Source organism: Salvia miltiorrhiza, chromosome 8 (assembly GCF_028751815.1).
Source record: "Salvia miltiorrhiza cultivar Shanhuang (shh) chromosome 8, IMPLAD_Smil_shh, whole genome shotgun sequence".
NCBI classification, from domain to species: Eukaryota; Viridiplantae; Streptophyta; class Magnoliopsida; order Lamiales; family Lamiaceae; genus Salvia; species Salvia miltiorrhiza.
In genome coordinates this window covers 19,241,320-19,265,332 of record NC_080394.1, presented here as the reverse complement: position 1 = coordinate 19,265,332, position 24,013 = coordinate 19,241,320, and the positions used below count along the sequence as shown (strand labels likewise).

The 24,013-nt window shown below is 36.9% G+C and overlaps 5 protein-coding genes across 17 annotated transcripts; all 5 read left to right on the top strand.

Annotated features, from left to right (window-relative positions):
• The first annotated feature begins 2,042 nt into the window (after nt 1–2,042).
• LOC130998162 (uncharacterized) lies at nt 2,043–3,629 on the top strand. The gene is made up of 2 exons (XM_057923594.1): nt 2,043–2,849; nt 3,033–3,629. The coding sequence occupies exons 1-2, from the start codon at nt 2,043–2,045 to the stop codon at nt 3,627–3,629; spliced, it is 1,404 nt and encodes a 467-aa protein (XP_057779577.1).
• Nucleotides 3,630–5,735: 2,106 nt separating this feature from the next.
• LOC131001623 (protein ALTERED XYLOGLUCAN 9) lies at nt 5,736–7,592 on the top strand. The gene has a single exon (XM_057928161.1). It carries the CDS (start codon nt 6,076–6,078, stop codon nt 7,186–7,188), a length of 1,113 nt encoding a protein of 370 aa, XP_057784144.1. The 5' UTR covers nt 5,736–6,075; the 3' UTR covers nt 7,189–7,592.
• A 2,933-nt stretch (nt 7,593–10,525) lies between these two features.
• On the top strand, nt 10,526–13,665 carry LOC131001605 (protein REVEILLE 2-like). 6 transcript variants are annotated; one of them, XM_057928125.1, is made up of 6 exons: nt 10,526–11,127; nt 11,724–11,813; nt 11,927–12,038; nt 12,118–12,179; nt 12,345–12,722; nt 12,812–13,665. In XM_057928125.1, the coding sequence occupies exons 1-6, from the start codon at nt 11,101–11,103 to the stop codon at nt 13,352–13,354; spliced, it is 1,212 nt and encodes a 403-aa protein (XP_057784108.1). In that variant the 5' UTR covers nt 10,526–11,100; the 3' UTR covers nt 13,355–13,665. The 6 variants fall into 6 exon arrangements, with proteins under 6 accessions (XP_057784108.1, XP_057784109.1, XP_057784106.1 ...); XM_057928126.1 differs by having other exon boundaries at nt 10,565–11,127; nt 11,721–11,813; nt 12,118–12,261; nt 12,345–12,737; XM_057928123.1 differs by having other exon boundaries at nt 10,566–11,127; nt 12,345–12,737.
• A 4,383-nt stretch (nt 13,666–18,048) lies between these two features.
• On the top strand, nt 18,049–19,468 carry LOC131001614 (sufE-like protein 1, chloroplastic/mitochondrial). The gene has a single exon (XM_057928141.1). The coding sequence runs from the start codon at nt 18,067–18,069 to the stop codon at nt 19,225–19,227; it is 1,161 nt and encodes a 386-aa protein (XP_057784124.1). The 5' UTR covers nt 18,049–18,066; the 3' UTR covers nt 19,228–19,468.
• Nucleotides 19,469–19,594: 126 nt separating this feature from the next.
• LOC131001686 (general transcription and DNA repair factor IIH subunit TFB1-3-like) lies at nt 19,595–23,164 on the top strand. Of its 8 annotated transcripts, none has more exons than XM_057928262.1 (9): nt 19,595–19,727; nt 20,328–20,374; nt 20,472–20,567; nt 20,770–20,850; nt 21,032–21,121; nt 21,217–21,709; nt 21,814–21,877; nt 22,662–22,699; nt 22,800–23,164. In XM_057928262.1, the coding sequence occupies exons 1-6, from the start codon at nt 19,706–19,708 to the stop codon at nt 21,238–21,240; spliced, it is 360 nt and encodes a 119-aa protein (XP_057784245.1). In that variant the 5' UTR covers nt 19,595–19,705; the 3' UTR covers nt 21,241–21,709; nt 21,814–21,877; nt 22,662–22,699; nt 22,800–23,164. The 8 variants fall into 8 exon arrangements, with proteins under 8 accessions (XP_057784245.1, XP_057784244.1, XP_057784243.1 ...); XM_057928261.1 differs by having other exon boundaries at nt 22,552–22,699; nt 22,789–23,164; XM_057928260.1 differs by having other exon boundaries at nt 22,552–22,699; nt 22,769–23,164.
• The last annotated feature ends 849 nt before the right edge of the window (nt 23,165–24,013 follow it).

The window sequence follows — 24,013 nt, the reverse complement described above, 5'->3', positions numbered from 1 at the left end:
GGCTTTGATTAATATCCGCTAGAAAAGTGCATCTGTGCATGCACCGTAAGCCCAGACGCCCAAGGTAGTAAACTTCTAATTATTTGTAACAAAAAGAATAAGAAAAATGATTGTGAGCTGTAGAAATAGCAAATGCTCAAATAGCATTCGATATATATTAGCAATCATTTTTATTTTTTTATGTTTAACTGGGAGCTGTATTAGCAAATTTTTTAAGATACACTACTAGTCTACTACTCGCAATTCTCCGATCTTCAACTCAAACAACAGCGCAAAATAAATTGCAAAATCTAGAAGATAAGAGCATCTCCAATGGGGAGGTCTCCAGCCGTGTCGACCCGGGCGCTGGAGACCTCCCCGGCGAACTGGGGCGATGGCCGATTTTGCCCTCTTAAAAAAAATAAAAATTGAAAATCTGATTTATTTAAGAAATCAGTTGCAAGAAAATTGGGGAATAAATTTGCAGAGAAACTAAACTTCAGAGGGAGGAAAATTTGGGGAAGAAAGAGATAGTGGGGCGGTGGGTGGGTTGAGTAAATAACTTTTTTTATCGTTTTTTTTTTGGTTTTTATTTATTTTAGTTTTTTTACATAATTTTTAGTTATTGTAATATTTTTAATTTTAAAATTTTACATTTTATTTTAATTGATGCAATATTGAATATTTAATTTTAATAAAATTTTAAATTTTAAAATAAAATTTCAATTATATAAATTTTTTATTATTTAAATTATATAATTTTTATTTTTATTGCAATGTTGGAATTTTAATTTTAATGAAAATTTAGAATTTTATAATTAAAGTGTAGAATTGAGGATTTAAGACTCACTCTAAGTGCTAGTTTGGTTCAAGTAGAGGAATGGAAAGAGAATGTAATCAAATAAAAAATTGGAATAGTAACAATAATCATTACTTTTATTGACTGTTTAGTTTAACAATAGAAATGAATCATTAGTCAATTGATTCTCTTTCTTTTGTTTCCCCTCTATTTTGAGAGGTAAAAAATTGATGTCCCCTTGGGATGGCCTAGTGGTTGGGGTGGTTGCCTGTTGTCCAAGAGGTCACATGTTCGAATACTCTCGGCCACAATAACCACTAGGTGGGTGTGTGTGTGTGGTTTGTATTATTTAATAATGTAATTTCATCAAAAAAAAAAAAAGAAATTAAGTGATTGGGTTACCCTTAAGTAAGGGTAATGGTTAAGTCATTACCCAAATCAATGAATAAGGAGGTGATTGGTATGATGGAATGGAGGTGGGAATGGAATGGTGATTCCTACCTTCATTCCATTCCCTTGCTTGGTATGTTCTTTTCGTTGGAATCACCTTTCCATTTGGAACTACCATTCCTACATCTATGAGAATGGTCATTCCTTTCATCTACCATGGTATTAGTCATTTCATTCCATTCTTAAACCATCTAAATTTAAGTTTTGATGTATAAAACATGCATCATCATCATCATCATCATCATCATCATCATCAACATTATTATTATTATTATTATTATTATTATTATTATTATTATTCAAAATATAAAAAATATTTTTTCAATAAAAAATATACTCCATCCGTCCCAATATTTAAGACACAATTCATTTGGGCACGGAGATTAAGGAGTAGTGGTTTAGGTGTTAAAGTGATATGGCCCACCTCCATTAGTATTTTGATTAGGTATTGTTTAATGAATTATTTGACCTTTATTTTAACTTTTGACTTCAAATTTTAAACTTAAAAAATTTAAATTCGAAAATCTAATTAAATTAATTTCTGCTACATTTTTTTTATTCCTTTTTTCTCCATTAGCATTTTTGTTCATTTCACCAAATGTGCCGCTGCCTAATTCCCTCCAAATAGCCGAAAAACACAATTAATTAAACATGAAAAAAATGGCGCCACTTTTCAATTAAATTTGCCACCAAAAGTTATGTTTACAACCCTATAAAAGGGGGTGTTTGCACATTCTTACTACACCAAAATTTGGGCAGCATTTCGCCCCAAATTCTTCTAAAAAAACTGCTTCCACCAAAAAAAGAAAAGAGAATGACAAGAAGGAAAGATCTCAGCGGGGCCGAACGACAAGCCATTGCTTTGTTTCTTCTGCAAAACTCATCAAATGGGATGCTTCACTATGGGACAGCCAAGGCAGCCATGGAGAAATGGGGATGCTGTCGGAGTTCTATCGCCCGTTTGTGGAAGGCTGTAAAAGAGGAACATGCACAAGGTCAGTTGGTCACCGTTCAAAGCAAAAAAATCAGTAAGAGTCGAAGGAAAAGAGTGCACATAGATTTGGAACTCATTTCAAGTCTTGAATTGCACAAAAGGGGTACAATTCGAAGGCTTGCAACCGGCATAAACTGCTCAAAGAGCACAGTTGGTAGATGGATATCAAAGGGGCTGATCAGACCTCATTCTAGTGCCATTCGACCAGATTTAACAGCCCCCAACAAGTTATTACGGCTGCGGTTCTCTCTAGAACAAATTGTGTATGGCAGAATATGCAATGTCCTCAAGTTCAATAACATGCACAATGTTATTCATGCTGATGAGAAGTGGTTCTACATGAGCAAAGTAAATCACAAATTTTACTTGACTCCAGCAGAAATCGACCCACACCGCACATGTAAAAGTAAAAAGTTCATCAAAAAGATTATGTTCCTATGTGCAGTGTGTAGGCCGTTATTTGATGAAGATGGAAATGTATTATTCGATGGAAAGATAGGGATTTTTCCGTTCACTGAGATGGTACCAGCGAAGCGAAAATCAAAGAACCGGGAGGCTGGAACCTTAGAAGAGAAGCCAATTCAGTCCATCACTAAACAAGTGATGAAGGACATGTACATCTACAAGGTATGGAGTTCACAGGAGCTATGTATGCATTGTAACTCAAAGATGATTGGTTTTATTATGTTGAGCTCATTTTAGTTCATGTGTAAGATCAATAATTTCAGTTTTTACTCTCTATATATACAACTTATACCTGCAATCATGGCCAAGTGGCCCCAATTTGCAAGCAAAACTATATACATACAGCAAGATAATGCTAAGCCCCATATAAAAGATGATGATCCTGATTTTAGAGCAGCTGCAAGTGCAAATGGATTTGATATTCGAATTATTCATCAACCTCCAAATAGTCCAGACGCCAAAATCAATGATTTAGGTTGGTTTAGGGCTATTCAAAGCTTGCAAGTGCAGGCAGTTAGCTCAAATGAAACTGAACTAGTGCAGGCAGTGCAGAAATCATTTGAGGAGCTTAGTGCAGTGACTTTAAACAATGTGTTTTTGAGCCTTCAAGGCTGCTACACTGAGATAATGAAGGTTAAAGGGCAGAATTGTTATAAAATCTCACACATGAAGAAGGGGATGCTTGCAAGACAGGGGAATTTTCCAATGGCATTAGAGGTCCCTAAAGAGCTAGTGGAAGAGTGTTTGGCATACTTGATTGAGCAGGGAGATGTGGATGGCATAGAAGAGTTGAGGGAGCAGTTGGGATTACAAGAGGATGGCAGAGATGACATTGGACAAGAAGATGCAGGCAGAGATGACATTGGACAAGAAGAGGATGCAATTGATGCAATGGAGGCAGCCTTCAATCAAATGAAATTGATTGATGATGCCTCCATTTAGTTCATTCTAGGTGTAGCCTCCAATTTGTAAAGAAATCATTTTGTAAAGAAATCTTTTGTATGTAAATTATTTTGTAAAGTGGAGTTGGTTGTATAAACAGTGGGAAGAAATCATTTTGTAAAAAAATCTTTTGTATAGTTCTTAAGTTGTAAAGTGGAGTTGGCTGTCCTAAAAGTTGGAAGAAATCATTTTGTAAAGTGGAGTTGGCTGTAGAGAAGTCATTTTCTATGGTTCTACAGGGGGTCACAGCCCTCATACCAACACATACATGAGCACATGGGGGACACAGCCCTCATACCAACACATACACGCGCACAGGGGGGACACAACCCTCTAAAAAAACACAGAGAACACACACCATATTTAGTCACCCACACAATCTTGCCGAAGAATCACAACCATAACATAAAATCAAAGCACACAGCCCATATTACACATGAATCATCATCTCAGCATTTCAATCCATCTACCACCACACACATGGGCAATTAATATGAGGGACACAAGTACAATAAGAACAATCTCACCCTTTTCACAGGCGGTAAGTAGATTTCGAGGAACCGTCGGACCGCCGGAGTACAGTCGCTCAACCATTCTGGGGTGTCATCATCGACAGTCGCCTCCTCCCTCTCTCTGAGGACGTCCTCCCCTTTCTCAGTGCATAAGAAAGGGAGTAAATCGGACTCCTCTTTCTTCATCGCGAGAGCGTCGGCAGCGACTGTAACGTCGAATCATGGGCCGTCGGATCGGCAACACGGGCGTATCATTCACCGTCAACACCTTCTCCAAAGCACCACCGGAGGACTCCTTCGAGGGAGTTCGAAATCCGCCATCAATTTGAGAAGAATAACCAGGGGGCGGCGGCGGGAATGGAGGCAAAGAAAACCCCAAGGACTCGTCGGATTCCGACTGGAATCCACCGTGAAACTCAGCAATATAACCAGGGGGCGGCAGCGGCAATGAAGGCAAAGATTCAAACGGATCGAAGTCCTCCGAATCGGGGACGAATTCACCGTTCGAATAAGAAGCCCAACCTAATTTTTGGCTCATCTACTTCGAGATTTAGAGGTTCTCGAAGACAACGGGAGGCGGAAACACAGTGGACTCACCTCGGAGGAGGGCGGCGCTAATGGAGGTGGATCGAGGGTGGAGGGAGAAAGGGAGGGCGACGTATCGACGATCGAGGGTGAAGGGAGACGGCGTATCGGAGTTCGAAGGTGGAGGGAGACACTGATGAGATCGAAGGTGAGAGCGGCGGAGACTGAATTGAGGGGCTAGGGTTTCGGGAGTAATGGCAGAGAGAGAGAGCGTGAAGTAATGAGAGAGAGAGATAAAATTGAGTATTTATACTCTCATTAGCCATGATTTAATTAGTGTACTTAAATGACTAATTCTTTCCCAAAAAAGAAATGTGTCTTCATTATTGGGATAACCCAAAAAGGAAATTGTGTCTTCAATAATGGGACGGAGGGAGTATATTTTTTAAAATAAAATATTATCAACTTTAAATAAGCAATAGTCTAATATATATATTACATCCACAAAATTACCATTTTAATTTAAATTTTTGCAAATGTTCTTCATGAAATACATCAGTAAACTATTATCTACTCAATTATATTTATAATTTTTATACTTTTAAAGTGATGTAAAAGGTAATTTAATAAAATAAAATAATTTCATTTAATTCCTAAACTTTATTTCTAGCTACCAATCATATGAATTGATTTTTTTTAGAATTATCATAGAAATTAAATTAAACAAAGAATGACAATTTCATTCCTTTGGTATTCCTTGTGCATACAAAGTATAAGAATCACCTAAGGTTTGTCATTCCTTTCCTACACTCATTCCATTCCTACTTCCATTTCATTCCACCCTTGTTCCATTCCATCATATCAATCACCTCCTAAGTAATGGATTCAATTAATTAAATCATTTTTCAACCTCTAAAAACACTCAATTAGACGTGGGCTAAGATCCAATGTATTGGAGATGGGTGTGTCTCAGGTGAGGGCCACCATCTAAGAACCAATGCCATAAAAATGATTAAAATGTGATAATTATGCTCTTAAATTCTACGTCGGGAGAAATTAATGACGCGATCAAGCTAATATTATCCCTTATAAGCTACGTAATTATCCCTCATCTCATCTCATCTCTTCTCTAAACTTCATTTTCATCTTCCCTAAACCGCCATCAAATCTCCCACTTTCTCTCGCTTCCTATTTTCTCACATCGCCAAATTCACCTGAAAAACCCTCCTTCCAAAGTTATCGCGCTAAGAATTTTGCAGCTATCAATTTGTTAGTCCATCGCCATCACTCTCCAAACCCCTCTTTCTGGCAGGAAACTTCTCGCTGTTCCAACCTATCCCAAATCCCCAAATGTGAGAAAAAAGTGGAAAGCGGCAGAGACATTTCGTCCAACACATTGAGTGCGAGAAATGCTAGGGGCCGTTCAGCTCGGACTGTTAGCGGCCTGCGTAGTTCTTTTTGTGCCGATGGGTATGGCGGGCTGGCATTTGAGCCGCAACAAGATGCTCTTCTTCAGCTGCGCCCTCTTCATCACCCTCGCCGTCGGCGTGCATCTGACGCCCTATTTTCCTTCAATCTCCGCTTTCCTCTCGCCATCGGAGGTAATTTCGACCCCAGCTTCTTTGTATCGTGATTCCTGCGTGCTTTTGCTTCATAGAGTTGTGTATAGCGATGTTGGGGAATGTGATGATATTGGTGCCAATTTTGATGATAACGAAAATGGTTGTAAGAGGTCGTGGGATTGGACTAAGAATGGTGAGGTTGATGAGTGTGATTTTCAGAAGTTGAAGAAATCCGATGCGTCGGATTTGTTGAATGGATCGTGGGTGGTTGTTGCCGGGGACTCACAGTCGAGGTTGATGGTTGTTTCTTTGTTGGAGTTGGTTATGGGATCGGAGGGTGTGGAGAGGATAAAAGGGGATTTGTTCAAGAGGCACAGTGATTACTCGGTGATGGTGGAGGAGATCGGGATGAAGTTGGATTTTGTTTGGGCTCCGTATGTTGCGAATTTGACTGAGTTGACGCTGAGGTATAAGGGAAGTAAGGATTTCCCTGATATCTTGATGATGGGGGCGGGCTTGTGGGATATGCTGCACGTGAACAATGTGTCGGAGTTTGGTGTTTCATTGCGCGTTTTGAGGGATAGTGTGTTGACTCTTTTGCCAGTTTCTTCGAGTTTGGATGCTGGTGGTGGAGTGGTGAGCGAGCCTAAACCCTCTCACTTGCTGCATTTATTTTGGGTTGGGATGCCAACATTGATAACATCGATGTTGAACACTGCTGAGAAGAAGCAAAGGATGACTGCTGCAATGTGCAGTTCTTATGATAAAGAGCTTACTGGAAGCAAGCTCTTGCGCCAATCTGGCGGCCCCCTTTTAAAACTCGACATTGGTTTGTTAAGCGACTTTTGTGGCCTTCGTTGTACATCTGATGGAATGCATTATGACGAAGTTGTCTATGATGCTGCCCTTCAAATAATGTTGAACGCGTTGCTCATTGAGTCTAATCAAAAACCCCAGTGATGATGTGTTTTCTGTTGGATCATCAAAAGATTGATTGTCATGGAGGGATATAGAGTTATTTAGAGATTGCCAATATTTTTTGTATTCTTGAGGTTGGCCATATCTCGCGTTGCAGTTTTGTTAGTTTCTCAGGAGATTCTCTTATTGACTTTTGCCACATTGATCAAGTCCTGACATCAATTCAGTTGCTGAAGTTTTATTATGATTGTAGTATAGGTGGAGGCGGTTTTTCTTTCACTTCTTTGTGTGCTAGACTGATGTGCAAAATATGTGTTGTTAGTTAGAGAAACTACTATGCCTCACATCTAATTTTGATGTGGAAGTACAGAATGTTGTAATAGTTCATAAGCACATGCTTTCAACCCTATACAGGTTAGTCAAGATTTTCTTTCTAATTTTTTAAACGTTTCATTGCCGGATATACATCCTGAAATTTCCCCTTTTACTATATGCTTTCATCTAATGTTCTTCCTAACAACCTTCCCCTCCTACACTTTGAATATTTGTCTAGCATATCTGGATATTTATAATTTATCTCTGAATGTGTATAGATTTGATAAATTGGAGGTAAGACAATTTGTGTATCTTTTGATTTGGTCCGGATGTTTTTTCATGTTTTGTAACTCTGCACTTGCTCAGCTCCGAACCTTTTGATACTTGTATGGCAGAATTATCTTTATGTCATTCAATGTGTTCTTTTCCTGCCATTGCTACCCCCTATGGAATAATACCTCTTGAATAGTAAAATGCCTTTTAGTGGGAGGGGCAGACTGCTTATTTCAATTATAAGGGTTTAGGAAAGAGAATAAAATCAAATTTCAATCTTTGTTCTTTCAGTACTTTTTGCTGTTATGTATTTACTATATGATAGACTACAATTTGTTTGTACTGCAAGCATAAAATACATGTTACACATTGTCCCAAAGCAAATACTATGAAATAACTGGTATTTAATTGGCTGTGGTCTAAAAAAGTGAACTATGTGTTGCAGCAGATCGTGAAATATGTATTGTTATGTTTTGAACATACCTAAATTTGAGGCGTAAGCAATGTTTTTCTGGGCATGCTTTGTATTAACACTTGCTAAAATATGTGCTAACATCTAGGGCGAAGCAGCAGTTTATTGTATTTACTATTTACTGCTGTGTTTTAGTGAACTTACTAGACTTTCATTTCCGCGTAGTTTGGTTTGTGCACGTCACAATGATTATGATTACCTAATCTCGTTCTTAGTCAGATATTTTCAATTTTTAAAGAAGGATAGAGAAAGATTATTGGTGCAATTCACGTATCGTGTTTATTGGATTCATTGCATTTCACTTTTAAGGAATGCACCAAAGATTAGTGGCTTATTATTGCAACATGATCCTTGAAATTGGTGATTTGATCCATGAAACAATGAACTCGTCTTTGTTTGTTTGAATGCTTGAAACCATTTATGAATATGATTGCCTTTTCATCTTAACTCTTAAGGTGTGTTCAAGTCTTGAGTTTATGGTGATATTGTATCTTCAAGAGGGATAACGAGGCAAGCCCATCCCTTATGGCCGTTTCTTTGTGCACCTCTACTCATTGACTTTGGCCCCAGAAACATGTACAACACACCCTTCACCTTGCTCTATCTCTCTCTCTCTCTCTCTCTCCATATATATACATATTAGTATGTCCGCCTACGCAATGCATAGTGAGCATCAAAATTGGGATGTTACGTACAAAATACTACTTCCGTCCACCAATAATATATAACAATTACTTGATTTGGTGTTCACAAATAGTATACTACTTTTTTTTTTTTTAACATGATCTCACTTTATCTTTTTAATCACAAACACTCATTTTTGTATGATCCCACACTCAATTCAATCACAACCACTCAATTCTATATGATGTGATTCTTTATCCATTAAAGATACATCTATCAACCAGTTTATTAAAACTCGTAATAAGTTTAATATAGTATACTTTTGGTGGACAGAGGTAGTAATAATCTCTCTCCTCTCTCTCTCTCTTTCTCTCTCTCTCTCTCTCTCTCTCTCTCTCTCTCTCTCTCATCGTCAATAGCTTTACCTCTACAGCCTCTCTCGGCGGCGCTGATAGAAAATATTAGAACGAAGACTGATCGCTGCTATCTGCGATTGTTTCTACCGCAGGTTTGTTGCTGCTGCTTTTTTTTCTTTAAGCACCCTCCTTTATAATTGGAAGCCCCAACTTCAATTTCTCACCGATTACACTTTGATAACCTTTTGCATAATCACTGATTTGAGACCTAATGTTGTGACTTCTTAGCAGAAGTATGCCAAATTTTAAGTGAGGTTTGAATCGTTCAACGAACTCGTGTTATGTTGGTGTAATTGATGTGTGAGTGTAAGAGAGAGAGAGGGCATGATAATTGCAATCTAAATAAAGTCTACTCTGAAATTCATTACTAGATCTATGAATTCACAACTTAATGTTATTGAATTCACAATTAAAACTAGAAATCACAATCAGTTTGATGAATTCACAACTAGATATAATGCAAGTCGTGATTTAAGTTTTAAAGCTTGAATTCATGACTAACAATATTTCTAGTTGTGAATTTATTTAAAACTTGATTTCACGATTAATACTATTTATAGTTGTGAATTTACGACTAACAATATTTCTAGTTGTGAATTCACGACTAACACTATTTATAGTTATGAATTCACGTTTTAAAACTTGAATTCACGATTAACATTATTTTTAATTGTGAATTCAAACTTTAAAACTTGAATTCACAATCAATACTAGTTATTCAATTGTGAATTTGAGTTTTATAGTTTTAATTCACAATCAAAATTAATGATAGTTGTGGATTCACGGATAATTTTTAAATTTTTATATGCAAGTGTAAAATGATAAATATAATTAAATTTTAAATTTTGTATTTTAATAGGTGAAATGACTATTTTCAAAATTCGCTCTTTAAAAAATTAAATTTCGTGTAAAGACGGTTTTAGACTTCCCCGTTACAAAATGCACAGAAATTCACATAAATAAAGTTGTAATTTATGGAAAATGAAAAACGTTATCTGGTCATCATTTTTTAGGCAACAAATATGTAGCTAGCTCCCCTGGAAAGAGCAGAGCTCCACTTGGAACTCGACAGATGGCAGCAAGGTAGTGGGGAGTAAACACTTGTTTCGTACACGCGCGAGCACAGTAAGCATAAAAGGGTCGAAAAAGAGCAGCAGTGGGGCCGCCTCCACATCCATTCGCCACGTGTCCACACCGATTGTTGAATTCCAGCCACATGATTCCATAGAATTCTCGATACTTCTATTTAATTTATTTAATTATTTTTCCCCGCTGACGTGGCGCCTCCTGCCTCCTCTTCTCTTTCCCTTTTCTTTCTCCATCTCCATCTCCCTCTCCACAATCCACAAATCCCACCAAAAATAGTTTCTTCATCCAGATATTTCTTTTCTTTATTTTTTCTCATCTTGAGCTGAAATCTGAACAGAATTTTCTGGGTCTTCTTCGCTTTCTCTAATTTACTCTGCATTTCCATCGTTAATTTCTGATAAAGATCGAAGCTTTGGTGTGTTATATTGCTCATATTTTACTTATTTTCTGTTAAATGAACAGTCCCTTTTTTCTGGATTCACATTTTGCAATCCTGTTTCCTGAGCTGCCCTATTTATACATTTTCCCTATTAAGAAGTGTGTTGAGTTGTTGTGTAGCTGAGAGTACAATATTGTCCCAAAAGAGGAAATGAGATAAATTTGGTACAAGTAGTCGGAATTTTTTAGGGATCGATATATGGTCCCTTAAAACTTCGAATTTTATAGGATTTGGATTATTATTTATTCCGAAAATTGAGGTTTAGATATTAGTTCCAGTCAGCTGAAAAGCTTCGAGGACTTGTGGAACGAGATTCGGAGAAATTAATGGTTTCTGCAGCCATGGCAGTTCAGGTGAGCCAGTATTCTATACTGCATCAATTTGTTTTGTCGAGAGTGATTTTGTTATATTTTTCCTGGTCTTTATCTGATTAATTTATAAATTATGCTCTCTCGTTACATTCTATCAGAGATTGTGTTTGTAGATAGTGGGATGATGCACCTCATGTAGTTCTTCTTTGATAAAAACTGTTGTACTTGTCTAATAAATATTGCCTTGATATTGTTAAAAGAAGAAACCGGCAACTTTGTACAGTTAGTCATGTGTTGCTGTTAAAACTTGGTTGTTTGCTTGATAATCTTTCAAGATTTTGGTTTATGAACTAGTTGTTTGGCACTTCTTCTCTTAAAACTTAGATTATGAATTAGTATTAGATAGTGTTTGTATTTTGAGATTTACTGGTATGAGGGATTGTGCTTCTTCATGAAATTTCTGTGATAAGATGTTTAGGGTCTTGATTTTACAAATGTGATACTTGCATCTGAAATGTGAATGCTATTAGGATACTTTTGATAGGCACATGCTAGCTAATAGGGAAGATTTCAATCAGTGATATACATTGTGATGAAGAAAGGACTGATTTTGAGAGTTTTGTTTTTTTGTGAAGCAGGGAAAGCATGCAAGTGCTGCAATGAGTGCGACTGAGGTGTTTCTGCAGTCGAAAGAGCAGTTTTCTAGTGCAGATGAGTACACTCTTAAGGTTTGTTTGCTCATCAGTTGTTTGAGTTCACTCTTAAGGTTTATTATACATGGAGATACTCTTGCGACTTTAGTTGATTTTAGTACTCTTGTGTCTTGTGTTTATTGGGACAGGTGAGAAAACCATATATGATTACTAAACAAAGGGAAAGATGGACTGAAGAAGAGCATGAAAGGTTCCTCGAGGCCTTGAAACTTCATGGTCGTGCATGGAGGAAAATTGAAGGTACTGATCAATTGGCACTATGTATGTGTCTTCTAGTAAATGATTGATTCTGAGGAAATTGTGTTATCCTTTTTTCCAGAGCACGTGGGTACGAAAACAGCAGTACAAATCCGAAGCCATGCACAGAAGTTTTTCTCCAAGGTTAACTGTTCTCATAAGTTTCATTATCTGCCATTATGTCCATATGCTCCTCCTTTTAAGAAAGTCATCTATTTCTTGTGAGGTTAGGCATCAAAACTGCATTGTTTTAACTTAATTTGGGGTTAGGTGTTTCCGTATTTAAATGTGGATGATCGTGGCATTTAGGTTGCTCGAGAGAGTAGTAATGGAGATGGCAGCAATGCAAAGCTGATCGAAATTCCTCCTCCTAGGCCAAAGAGGAAGCCGGTGCACCCTTATCCTCGGAAGCCAGGTTCTGTGGTTAAAACTAGGGCATCAATATCTGAGAAATTAACGAGTCAAGATGTGTCGGAGCAAGAGACGCAATCTCCTACTTCTGTGTTATCTGAAAATCATTCGGATACATCTGCCAGAGCTGATTCATGTACTCCAGAAGGTATCTCATCACCAGTGCCATCTGCTCTTCCTCTTGATGCCAGTGCTTCTTGTGGTACTGAAGAACCTACAAGATCCAAATCAGTGCATGAAGACGGAAAATGTAGTCCCAATGAAGAAGTTTCTCCGGTACTATCACAATCAGTAGGCCAGCATTAATTGCTTCTTATATATATAATCCAACTCATAACTAACACATGTCTGTTTCTACTAAACAGAATCTGGAGCTTCTGTCTCAAGATGATGATCTTGCTGAAGAAGATGAATCTGCTGTTCACCGCCTGAAGCTCTTTGGTAAGACGTTATTAGTGAAGGGTTCGTTTGGAACTTCATTTTCGATGTGCAAGGCTGAGAGTGTAGATAAAAGTGAAGGGGATGCTTCATTCCCTTTGAAAGTGATACCTCTGAAGGTAACAGTTGAGCATGTGAGCCATGTGGATGCTTCATCTACAGTTTGTTTTCCATGGCTGATGCTTTCATCAAGTTCGACTCAGCAAATGCTCAACAAGAAAAACAATGTCGACAATAATGAAGAGAAGGAGGTGTCTTCCAGTGGTTCATCAACTGATTCAGACAGAGAAAAGAGCTCGGATACTGACAGTCGACCTCCCTTACTTGAAATGAGAGGGACTGCAAATGAATTCGCCTCTAGATTAAGTAAGAGGGCTTCTGCGGATTTTGAAGATTGTCGAAAAGGTTTTGTGCCATACAAGAGACATTCACGAGAGGCGGAGAAACAGCGCAGCTGCATCTTCTTGTAGCCCAATATACATACTACTTGTTTACCAATTTTTTTGCTCTCTCTCTCATACGAGATGAGCTGCAGCTGCTGTGAATTGAAGGCTATATATTGTGCAGGTACTTACTTTCCTAGGCAATCTTTAATTTTTTTATTGTAATATTTGCAATCTTTCATGGTGGTCTTTATAACTTTTGAGACACAACTGTGTATCCTAATGGAAACTTTTGTGTTGATCCAGAACCACTTCTGATATGCTGTGTTTTAATTTTTCTGTTTTCAACTCAATGTAGCATAACAGTTGGTAGTAACTTTTTTTACCTTTCGGTTCTACTGTTGATTTCTTCATCACAAATGTCTTTTGCCCTAGTTTTTAGGGGTTAATGCCTCTAAATATCTGAATTATTTAAATTTTGTGTTTTGCATTTGTTACAAATTTTCCGTTTCAGTATAATATCAATTATGTTGTTTTTGCATCATCCTTTAAATTACACCTAAATTCAGGTTGACTTGCTAGCGAGAATAATTGACATGTCACCATCGGCCGATATATCGAATGAAGATGTTTTTTTTTAATGGTCGTTTTATCTTAATTTGAAGTGTTTAATTATAATTACGATTCTTATGGCCTTAATTTATGTTAATTAGGGTTCAATTTTAAACCGTAGTTGAGCATTGCACTCTATCCTCGTCGTCGTCGCCTCCTCTCATCTCCTCCCAATAGGAAACCTAGCAACGCCTCTACTAGTCGCCTCTTCATTCCTCCCTTTCCTGTTCTGGGAGTGGAGCCGTATTCACTGAGACTGAGCTATGGTTTCAAAGCCAGCGATGACGCTTTGATTAGGTAGCGGTAGATTCTTCAAATGACTTGCTAATTCCACTTCTCGTAGGGCTTGCTTATGATGAATTTCATTGCAATTGCTAAGAATTGGACTTTCTACTGCCGATTTCTTTGCTAAGATATGTAGGGTTTGCATTTTTTAATCCTAATCGGCAATTAACTTTCGTGCCTAGGTGAAACGATGTCGAATCAAAACGACATCGTGTTTCTTTCCACGTTACGTAAAAATAATTCTTGTTTATTCCAATTGACATGTCAATTAAGTTTTTAAGTCATTTTATAAATTAAATTACCATGTAGATACGTTGGTTTACCGAAATTCTTCATCGGATGCAAAATTGAATTAATAATATAATTGCAGTATATTATAGCCAAAAAATTTGAATAAATACAAAACACGAAAATAAACATAATGCGAATATTTAGGAGCATTAACCCTTAAAAATAAAATAATTAGAAAAAATAACGCACAATATCGATATTTGTTTGTCATTGACATAAGATGGGTTGCAATGGCATACAACTCTCCAAAAAAAGCATGGTTAAGTAAGCATGTTGGACAGTACAAGGGGCAGGCCCAGGGGCCACCTGGAATATTGATTTTTGTTATATGCATCGCAAATAAATAATTTTTTTAAAACCTTTTTTTTTTTAGGAAAAGAGAAATTTTTATTATGAATACAAACATGCGACATGAAAATAACCCTCCACAAAAAAAAACGTTTCATTCCTAATATGTAGTGTAAACATATCTTTAGCGGCCTTCGCTAAACAATAGGCTTATTGGTATTAATCTTTTTTCTTCTTTGGTTCTGCCATATCTTTTTTTACATTTGTCTCGTGTTTAGATAGTACTCCAGTCGCTAATATTATCACATTTTTTTACTTTTTTTATTTTAATTTATGATAATATTATCACAAGTTACATATGTGATAATATTTTTTCATATTGTATATTTGTACGATTTTAATTTTACTCTCAAAATATATATTATTATAATTTAATTTATATCTCTATATTTCCTTTTCTCTTTCTTCCTTTTTTTTCTCTTTCTCTCCTTTTTCTTTATCTCTTTTCTCTATCTTAATAATATTTTCATATATGTTTTCATCAAAGAGAATATAGACAAAAGCAGTGTGAACCACTAAAATGTGATAAAAAAAAATTATTTCTTCTTTTCGACTCTTTTCTAAAGGAGCGTTTACTTTGATAAAAAAAAGGAGAGAAAAAAAATTATATTTTCACTTATTTTCCACCATTTTCACATGTTAACTATGATAAAAAATAGAGAGCACTTTTGAAATAGTTATTTTGAAGAATGAAACACAATATTTGGCCGCTAATTGAAAAAACACAAATTCTGGCCATTTATTACATATAAAGACTGTTTTGCCCTTAATTAGGGCGGACCGGATTCAGGTTTGCGCGCGGGTTAGGTACATATGGCACTAATGACACTAATATGACCATAAGTACCATTCGTGCAACATACTAAAAGGAGAATCTAAACCCTAAATGAGGAATCTAAATCCTAAATGGATAATTTAAATCCTACGGTGATGAGGAGTAATATATGCAGAGCAGATGAACGATCTTTGTCAAAGGAACGGACCTCGCCAAAGGAACGGATGTCGCCAGAAAAATGATCCTCGTCAGAGGAATGACTCTCGCCAGAGAAGTTACTAAGGAACAGAAAGGCGGTTTACCCATGCACCAGAACAGAGGAATCGCTCGCCTGTGAACGAATTTACCACTATGCCATCAACTACGCGGGGAGCACGTTTTTAGAGGCGAAATTACTATTTTACCCTTAGCATGTAATCTATAAATACCCATGCACTCGTGCTTTGTAAAGGAGGCACTCACTACTTTTGAATACAACAACAACTTCACTTGTGTTTTCAAGCAATTCAACTGTTCTCTCTCACTTTTCTCGATCAAACACTAGGTATAATTCATAATTCGATAATAAATTCACCGATTAAACCTTCATCCGTTCATTTACTTTCACCATACGGGAAAGTGTTCAAAATGGTCATATAACTGTATCCATCTAAATAATATCATCACACAAGTATATATTACTAATGGTACTAATATAGCCATAAGTACCATTCGTGCAGCACTATATAAGACAGAGTATATGGTACTAATGGTACTAATAGTGCCATATGTGTCTAACCCGCGCGCAAATCCGAATTCGGTCCGCCCTATTTAAGGGCAAAACAGTCATAAAATGTAAAAAATGCCAGAATTTCTGTTTTTTCAATTAGTGGCAAAATATTGTGTTTCCTTCTTCAAAATGACCATGAGAGTATATTGTTTCAAAAAAAAAAAAAAATCGGACATAATAGAATATTTTCTCGGGCAACCCCTTGTTGTGTGAAAATATTTTTCAACATTTTCTCATCTTTTCATCTTTAGTAAACATATGACAAAAAAATGAGGAAAAAAAAATATTTTATCATATTTTCTTATCCATCATTTTCCAATAAAAAAATTACAATTAAAATAAACACATCTTAATAATAATAAACTTACAAATAAAGATAACACACTTCAAATGAAAATTTTGAGATAAATTTGCACATAAGGACATGAAGTATGATAGAATGTTTCATTGAACAAATTGATTAACTTCAATAGTTTCCTTCATTTGAAATTCTATCCAGATTCGGTTAATCTCATATAATATTTGTTGTTAAGTCTTGAATCTCCCGCTTCAGTATGCAGTTTGGGGCTTTAGGTTCAATTTGAGTGTTTTATCTCAGTACTTTATACTTGAGATCTGTAATCTGTAACCCTAGCTGCATAATAAAATCTGTTCTCCTCTCTGTCCGTGGATGTAGCCAAATTGGTGAACCACGTAAATTTGTGTCTTCTTTACTTTTTCTGTTTGATCGTGCTCTTTAATCCTATTCTGTCACAACAATATCACTTTCATTTCTTGATAATGTGAGGGTGCAAACTTCATAATCTCATATAAGATGAGTTTCATTTTGCGTGATTTGGCTTATACTTAGAGCATTCACAGCAGATCTCTCAAAATTTTACTCTTAAAAATCCTCTTAAAGTCTTCCCTAAATTATTTTTAACCCCTATTTTACAATTACACACAATAACTCTTCTATTTTTCATTATCAGTATATTATAAATTTAGGATTATATTTAAGGGGTGTAAATTTAGGATTAGATTTGAGGGGGTGTAAATTTTTTTGTGGGCCCAACTTAATATAGGTGTTCTGTTGGATGATCATTTTATCTCATTTTTTATTATTTTAGCTCAAATTTAAAATTAGGATTATTTTTGAAAGATCTGTTGTGGTGTGGATGCTCTTAGCAGCTTCCCCTATTTTAAGATGCAAATCTGATCTTAATTCAAAAAAAAAAATGCAAATCTGATCTGACCTTGTTTGTTCTACGGTCTACCATCATGATTTGTAGTGAGATGTGAGTTTTTATTGGGTGTTTAGTTATTCAAATAATTGTATTGACATTTCGATTCGATTTCGGGTATTGAAATTGGACGATCTTTTAAGTTCGCATAATCAGAAATTTCGATTCAAATATCCTACGAATCATTCAACAGGTCTAGATATAACATCATTTTGAATTGATAATAATAAAAAGGGGTACGTATATTAGCAATTACAACATGAAAAGATTATTTAGACCTAAACATAATGTGGAGACATACTTTTTTTTTAGTTCGAATATATTAGACTGAGTTACGTTTTCTTTATAAAAATTAAACTAACTAGAAAGTTCCAGTGTTGTGTTGCCGCTTACTAGCAAGAAAGTTTTTGCTTTCTATTTTGACGGTGTGATTAAAATTTATTAATCTTTAATTAAAGATTTAGTTCCGTACCCAATTAAAAATTTAAAACAGGAGATGATGAGTAATTTTGATTTTGTGGAGATGAGTAACAAAATGAAATGTATTTCATCATCCATAAACTCTCGTCTCTCCATCCTCCACCAACCCTCTCTCTCTCAAAAAATTTCACTCTTCAATCGTAAACTCATGTCAATTCCCACTAAAATTCCCATTTCTTCCCTCTCCGCCGCTCCATTCCTCAACCCCGCAAAAACCCCCACACCGCCTCACAGATTCTTCTTCTTCTCCAAGAACATCACCTTTCAAAGAATTTCCACAAAGCAACCCGTTTTCTCCGCCCCTCCTTCCGCTTCCTCCTCCGTCTCCCTGCAACCCGTCGAAGAGCTGCCGCCGAAGCTCCAAGAAATCGTCAAACTGTTTCAGGCTGTTGAAGAACCCAAAGCCAAGTACGAGCAATTGTTGTTCTACGGTAGGAATCTCAACCCTCTGGAATCCAACTACAAAACAAGCGAAAACAAGGTCCAAGGCTGCGTGTCGCAGGTCTGGGTCAGAGCGTATTTCGACGAGGATAAAAATGTCATATTTGAAGCGGATTCCGATTCGATGCTGACGAAAGGGCTGGCCGCTTTGCTTGTTCAAGGCCTTTCGGGCCGGCCCGTGGAGGAGATTGTGAGGGTTTCGCCGGATTTCGCGATGCTTCTAGGGTTGCAGCAGAGTTTAACTCCATCGCGGAATAATGGCTTCTTGAATATGTTGAAATTGATGCAGAAGAAGGCTCTGCAATTGTATGTTGAAGCTGAAAGAGGTGCAAGCCCTAGTTCTGATTCCTCAGGAATTGGGGATTCCACAAATGGAGATAGTGGAAATGGTGGTGCGGTAGATAGTGAAATTGGCAGCGATTTGAAGGAGGATTTGGGGCGTACGAGCTTATTAGGTAGTAGGGGAAGGAGGATTGAGGGGATTTTGGAGAAAGAACTGAGGCCAACTGCATTGAATGTTGAGGATATATCTTATCAGCACGCTGGCCATTCGGGGGTGGCCGGTAGTGATGGAGAGACGCATTTCAACGTGGAGGTGGTTTCTGAAGAATTTGAAGGGAAGAGTTTGGTTAAAAGGCATAGGATGATTTACAGCTTGTTGCAAGATGAGTTGCAGAGTGGATTACATGCCTTGTCTATTGTAGCCAAGACGCCAACCGAAGTCGATGCTCAGTAATGAAGATAAGGCCTACAATCACATACAGTTTGATTATAGTTTTACTCATAGTTATTGTTGCAGAAAATAATGGAAGTTTATGAGTTGTAACCGCTGTAACAGGCATGCATAATGCAGAGCTCCATATTGGATTGGAAATTTTGAATGTTTTGTTCCAGACAGACTATACTCCAAACATTCCTAATATATGTTACTATGTATTTCTATAAATATTAAATTTGTGAACTGTTCGTTTTTTCCAGCTGCAGCTTTTGATGAAAGGCCAATATACATTAAATATGTTTTGTGTGAATATGAATAATACTATGTGATAGCTAGATTTCATTAATGAAGTGCAGAAATTGCTAGACCAGAATGATAGCAGAAGGCCAAAGCAGCGGCCAGCATTAAAAAATGAAATGTGGACTGTGAAACCTTTATCCGATGGCCCGGTAAAAAGAACCATCCTTGCAAAGCTCCAGTATGTGCATAGTTGAGCATGCAACTATATGCTTGTCTTGGTGTGTGCACGCCTCTTAGCTTGCTTTATTCTCATTCTATTCTACCACAGCTATATTTTCTCAGTCCAAAGGAATGTTGCTATCTTCATGATTTGGTTGTATTAGACAGAGCTCTTTGTCTGGTATGACTTCTGATAGTCAAGGTCTAGTCAAGCCTTATCGTATGCAGTTGCTTTTGTGCTTTTTATGGTACACCAGTCCTATTAGGTAGCTCATTTGTTTATCATTTCATTCTGATGGGAAAAAGAGAACACTCTACACCAGCGCATATGCTCTTTAGATTCTCATATTTATGCTTTTAGAAATGCAGTACAAGTTTTTTTGAAAGGAATACAATACAATTGTTAATCAATAGTAAGCTAATAGACTACAAATATGGGAAGAATAAAAGGTGGAAAAAGGCCGAATTTATCATGAATATTTGGGGCTCAGAGTTTTGTATTTATGCTTTTAGCGATACTTCACAATTATTAATCAATCAATAATAAGGTAATATACTATGAAAGGTAGAGAAAGACAGCTTAATATGAATATCAATTATTTTTTTACATATACTTTTTTTTTAGAAATGATGTTTATCTAAAAGAAATGTAGTTGCAGATGATATGCTGGCGAATGAAGCTCGGAGGAAGGCAAGTTCATTTGAGGTTTGTTTTCACCTTCAGTTGGCATTTTAAAGCTGAAATGCCTTTTGCTTCCAAGATAATTTTTTCATCTGATTGATTGCACTTATTATTTAACCAGATTAGGCATGTTGATCCAACTGTGGACGTTGAAGCTGATGAGGGTGATGATTACACACATGACACATCTCCCGGTAAATTTGATCTGCTCATATCTGTATGTATATTTTTCTCCTGATATTGGGAACAACTTAATTTGATATAACCATTCTTGTTTGACACAATACTTACTGATATTTTGTGTGATTCTACTTCTGTGTTTTTGTAAAATGCTCATTTTTATTTACAGTCTTACATTAGATTGTTATGTGGTCTTAACTACTTGTACATGCATGCTTTTTGCTTCATTGAAATTTTAGGATCATGGGCTAGTTCGTGATATGTGTGTGATCTTTCTCGCAATCAGCATTCTGCAGTTGTTCTTCAGGGACGAGTTGTGGGTAAGTTCTTCTAACAGGTTGCTGATTTCATTTGACTATCTCTTTGTTTTTTTTTTTTTTTTTTTTTTTTTTTTTTTCTGGTATTATCTTAGCGAACAAGTACACTTGAACGGAAGTCTTGGTTTCAATTTTAAGATCATTCAAATATATGTTGAGCTGAGTGATAAAAGGTCTGTTGCAGAAGCCCTTTCCAGGAAAAAGCAGGGTAGGTGCTCTTTCAACTTCATTGGCCATTCTTATGGATTCAAACACTGCTCATTTTCCTGATCTGGTAATGAGTTGGCTTATTAATATTCAGTATATATTTGCCGCTGAATTGTCTGATGATAAATCAAACACAAATTTAGAGAAAATGCTATCCAACAGGATTTCTCCAAGTGCAGAGATTGAAGATTTTCAGGGGCCTCGAGATCTTGCTGTTGCTCCCCACAATAAACTGCATTTGACCCCAAGAGCAATAAATTTTGAATGTCTAAATTCTCTTTGATCCTCAGCAGGCTAATGCATTAAAAGCGTTGGGAGATGCAGGTTCAGCTACAAAACCCTTGATATCCAGTGCGAGTGCAGGGCAAAGCTTATGACTCATTAAGGAGTGTTGTACTTGATATTAAAGAAATGGGGTTGAATGAACCGATAATGAACCTCCACGCGTGCCTTTGCATCTCTGAATTTCTTGTATAAATTAAAGCATGAGAAGCTTCACATTATCAGTGCTAAAAAATTTACTAAGTTTCACTAAAAACAGGTCCTCACTGGGTTGACCCAGAGTATCTCTAGCACCAAGTTCCATCTTGGAAATAGTCCGAACGACAGTGTCCTGGATATGTTACCAAAAGTTACTAAAGAGGAACTATTGCATGTAAGTTATGCCCAATAGTTGGCCTTCACTAGTCAGAACTCAGAAACATTATCCAAGTTATGATATCCATAATGGTGTGAAATAAAGTAACTCCTCTTTTGCAGCATTGGACTTCGGTGCAGGAACTCTTGGAAACACTTTTGGTCAAAAAGTACCTCTATTAACAAGGTAAGATGTAGTCCATTGTCTAAGACATCAATCAAATATGTGGCAAGTTATGGTTATTTGGCTATTTAAATGAATTCCTTGTTCCAGTTGATGGTTATCCCAGTAATTGATGTTGCCATGTTTAAATGTCGTATAATATGTGATATTTTTGGGATGTTTCCACTTGCCAGTTCAACCGAAGGAATTTTGTGAATTTTCCTGAAGCTTAGCAAGATTGATGAAAAAAAAAATCACAAGGAAGAAAAAAAAAAGAGTAACAGAAAAGGAAGAAAGTAAGAAAAGAAAAACCCCAATATTTAGAGAATTCATGGACAATTGTAGCAGCTATTCATCATTGCCAAGTGATTATCCCTTACAATCATATACTCTGCATTGATGCTGCACCAGTGTATCGCTTCGTCCGTCATGCAAAGTGCATTAGCATATCTACTGCTTGTCATTGAACCATTTGTAAGCCTACTGACCAATATGCAGAAGACAGGGTTAAAACTCATGAATAATGTGGTTTATCCCTTGTTTCTAAAGTATTTGGGGTTTATAATGTTATGTAGCATTTCTAACCTTTACTATTTTGCTCCACAACAATTGAAATGCCGTGCGAAGGAGCTGGGCATGGAGCTTGCATATTCTTCATGAAATAACAATTCAATATAATAATGTTTGATTGTTTGTAGGAGCTTGAATATCAGTGAGTTGATATGGTGGGGCACAATATGTTGAAGCGACTCTTGTCCATTTTACAGGTTTCACTAAAATTGTATCCTAACTGGCTATCCATCATCAGGTCACCAGATTGAAAGACGCAATGTCCCAAAGTTGCAGGTACTTTACCTATTGAGGGATCTTCAGTCAGTTATGATAACTATCTTACGATGTTCCATCATGTTTTAGGAGATGAAGGATCTGTACAGTCTGATTTCAGGCATCAGGTTAGCACTAGCTTGCATGTAGCCGCGAGAACATTGCAGTTGCACGTGTCAAAATTTAAGATCCCGTAGCTGCAACTTAAATTGAGAGGACCTTGTTGTAGGACTACGATGCAGATGTACAGAGGAGATCTGCTAAGAGCGGAGAGAGACCCAATGGGTTTACGTAGTGTGACTTCACCCTTGTTTCACTATCCATTGTGTCGCAAAATTTTGATCGTCTTTTTCATGAAAAGAATGACATTCACATTTCTTCCACTTGCTAAGGTTTTGGAATGCATCATATTTGGAAAATTTATTTAAGTGACTCTTTCAGTGTTTTCTAGTGAATAGAAGGAGAAGCCAATTTTATTGAGTTGCATTTACGATATATAGGTATCGCTATTCCCTTATTTATATTGATATATTGATATCATGCATTTATAGAAGATCAAAAGGGATTGTACCCATGGGAAATGGATGGTAACTTTATATGTTATTTTCCACATCCAATCAAAATTCTCCAATTTTCTTTCTTTTATTTTTGTTATTCCATACTGCAGCCTTACTTTGCATGGGTAGCAATTTTCTGGAGTTGAAGAAATGTTCATGTTTTTCTTCGTAGGAGTATTATTTTTTATGGACTTTCCAGTTTATTTTATCATACTGCAGATAACGATTATACGACAGAAAAACAAGCCAAACTTATCATCGAGATTGGAGAACCTTAAAAGATAGAGTTGTTGGCACATACTATATTAAACTACACTTGACCTTTATATTTTTGTGCGTGTATGTGGAAAAGTCAACCCGATGATAAGTTCAATATCAAATAGTGCTATTGATTTAGAATATGTTACAAAATAGTCATTAAATTTTGGGAAAATTGCACCTAAATACACAAACTTTGCCGAAAATCCATTTTTGACGCGATTCCAGGATTTTACATTTTAATACACCAATTTAAGAAGTTGTTCAATTTTGACACAATTTTGAATTTCGGCGACCGGGATACTGACGTGGCAGCCGGAATCGTCACGTCACACACACACACACACACACACACTCCACCCTCTCTCTCTCTCACACCCCACTCTCTCTCTCTCTCCACACGTCAGCTTCCCCCCACCCCCCCCCCCCCCGGTCGGACCCTCCCCCTCCCCCAGAACCGCGTCGCACCGCCGCCGTCGAGCCCCCAGCCGCAAACCCTCCCTCCCGCCGTCAGCCACTT

Coding starts and splice junctions, on each gene's coding strand:
- LOC130998162 (XM_057923594.1), top strand. CDS start 2,043: ATGACAAGAAGGAAAGATCTCAGCGGGGCCGAACGACAAGCCATTGCT. Junction 2,850..3,032: donor AGGACATGTACATCTACAAG/GTATGGAGTTCA, acceptor ATATACATACAG/CAAGATAATGCTAAGCCCCA.
- LOC131001623 (XM_057928161.1), top strand. CDS start 6,076: ATGCTAGGGGCCGTTCAGCTCGGACTGTTAGCGGCCTGCGTAGTTCTT.
- LOC131001605 (XM_057928122.1), top strand. CDS start 11,101: ATGGTTTCTGCAGCCATGGCAGTTCAG. Junction 11,128..11,720: donor CTGCAGCCATGGCAGTTCAG/GTGAGCCAGTAT, acceptor TTTTTTGTGAAG/CAGGGAAAGCATGCAAGTGC. Junction 11,814..11,926: donor CAGATGAGTACACTCTTAAG/GTTTGTTTGCTC, acceptor TTATTGGGACAG/GTGAGAAAACCATATATGAT.
- LOC131001614 (XM_057928141.1), top strand. CDS start 18,067: ATGATGAGTAATTTTGATTTTGTGGAGATGAGTAACAAAATGAAATGT.
- LOC131001686 (XM_057928256.1), top strand. CDS start 19,706: ATGCAACTATATGCTTGTCTTG. Junction 19,728..20,327: donor GCAACTATATGCTTGTCTTG/GTGTGTGCACGC, acceptor ATGTAGTTGCAG/ATGATATGCTGGCGAATGAA. Junction 20,851..21,031: donor TCTTCAGGGACGAGTTGTGG/GTAAGTTCTTCT, acceptor GGTCTGTTGCAG/AAGCCCTTTCCAGGAAAAAG.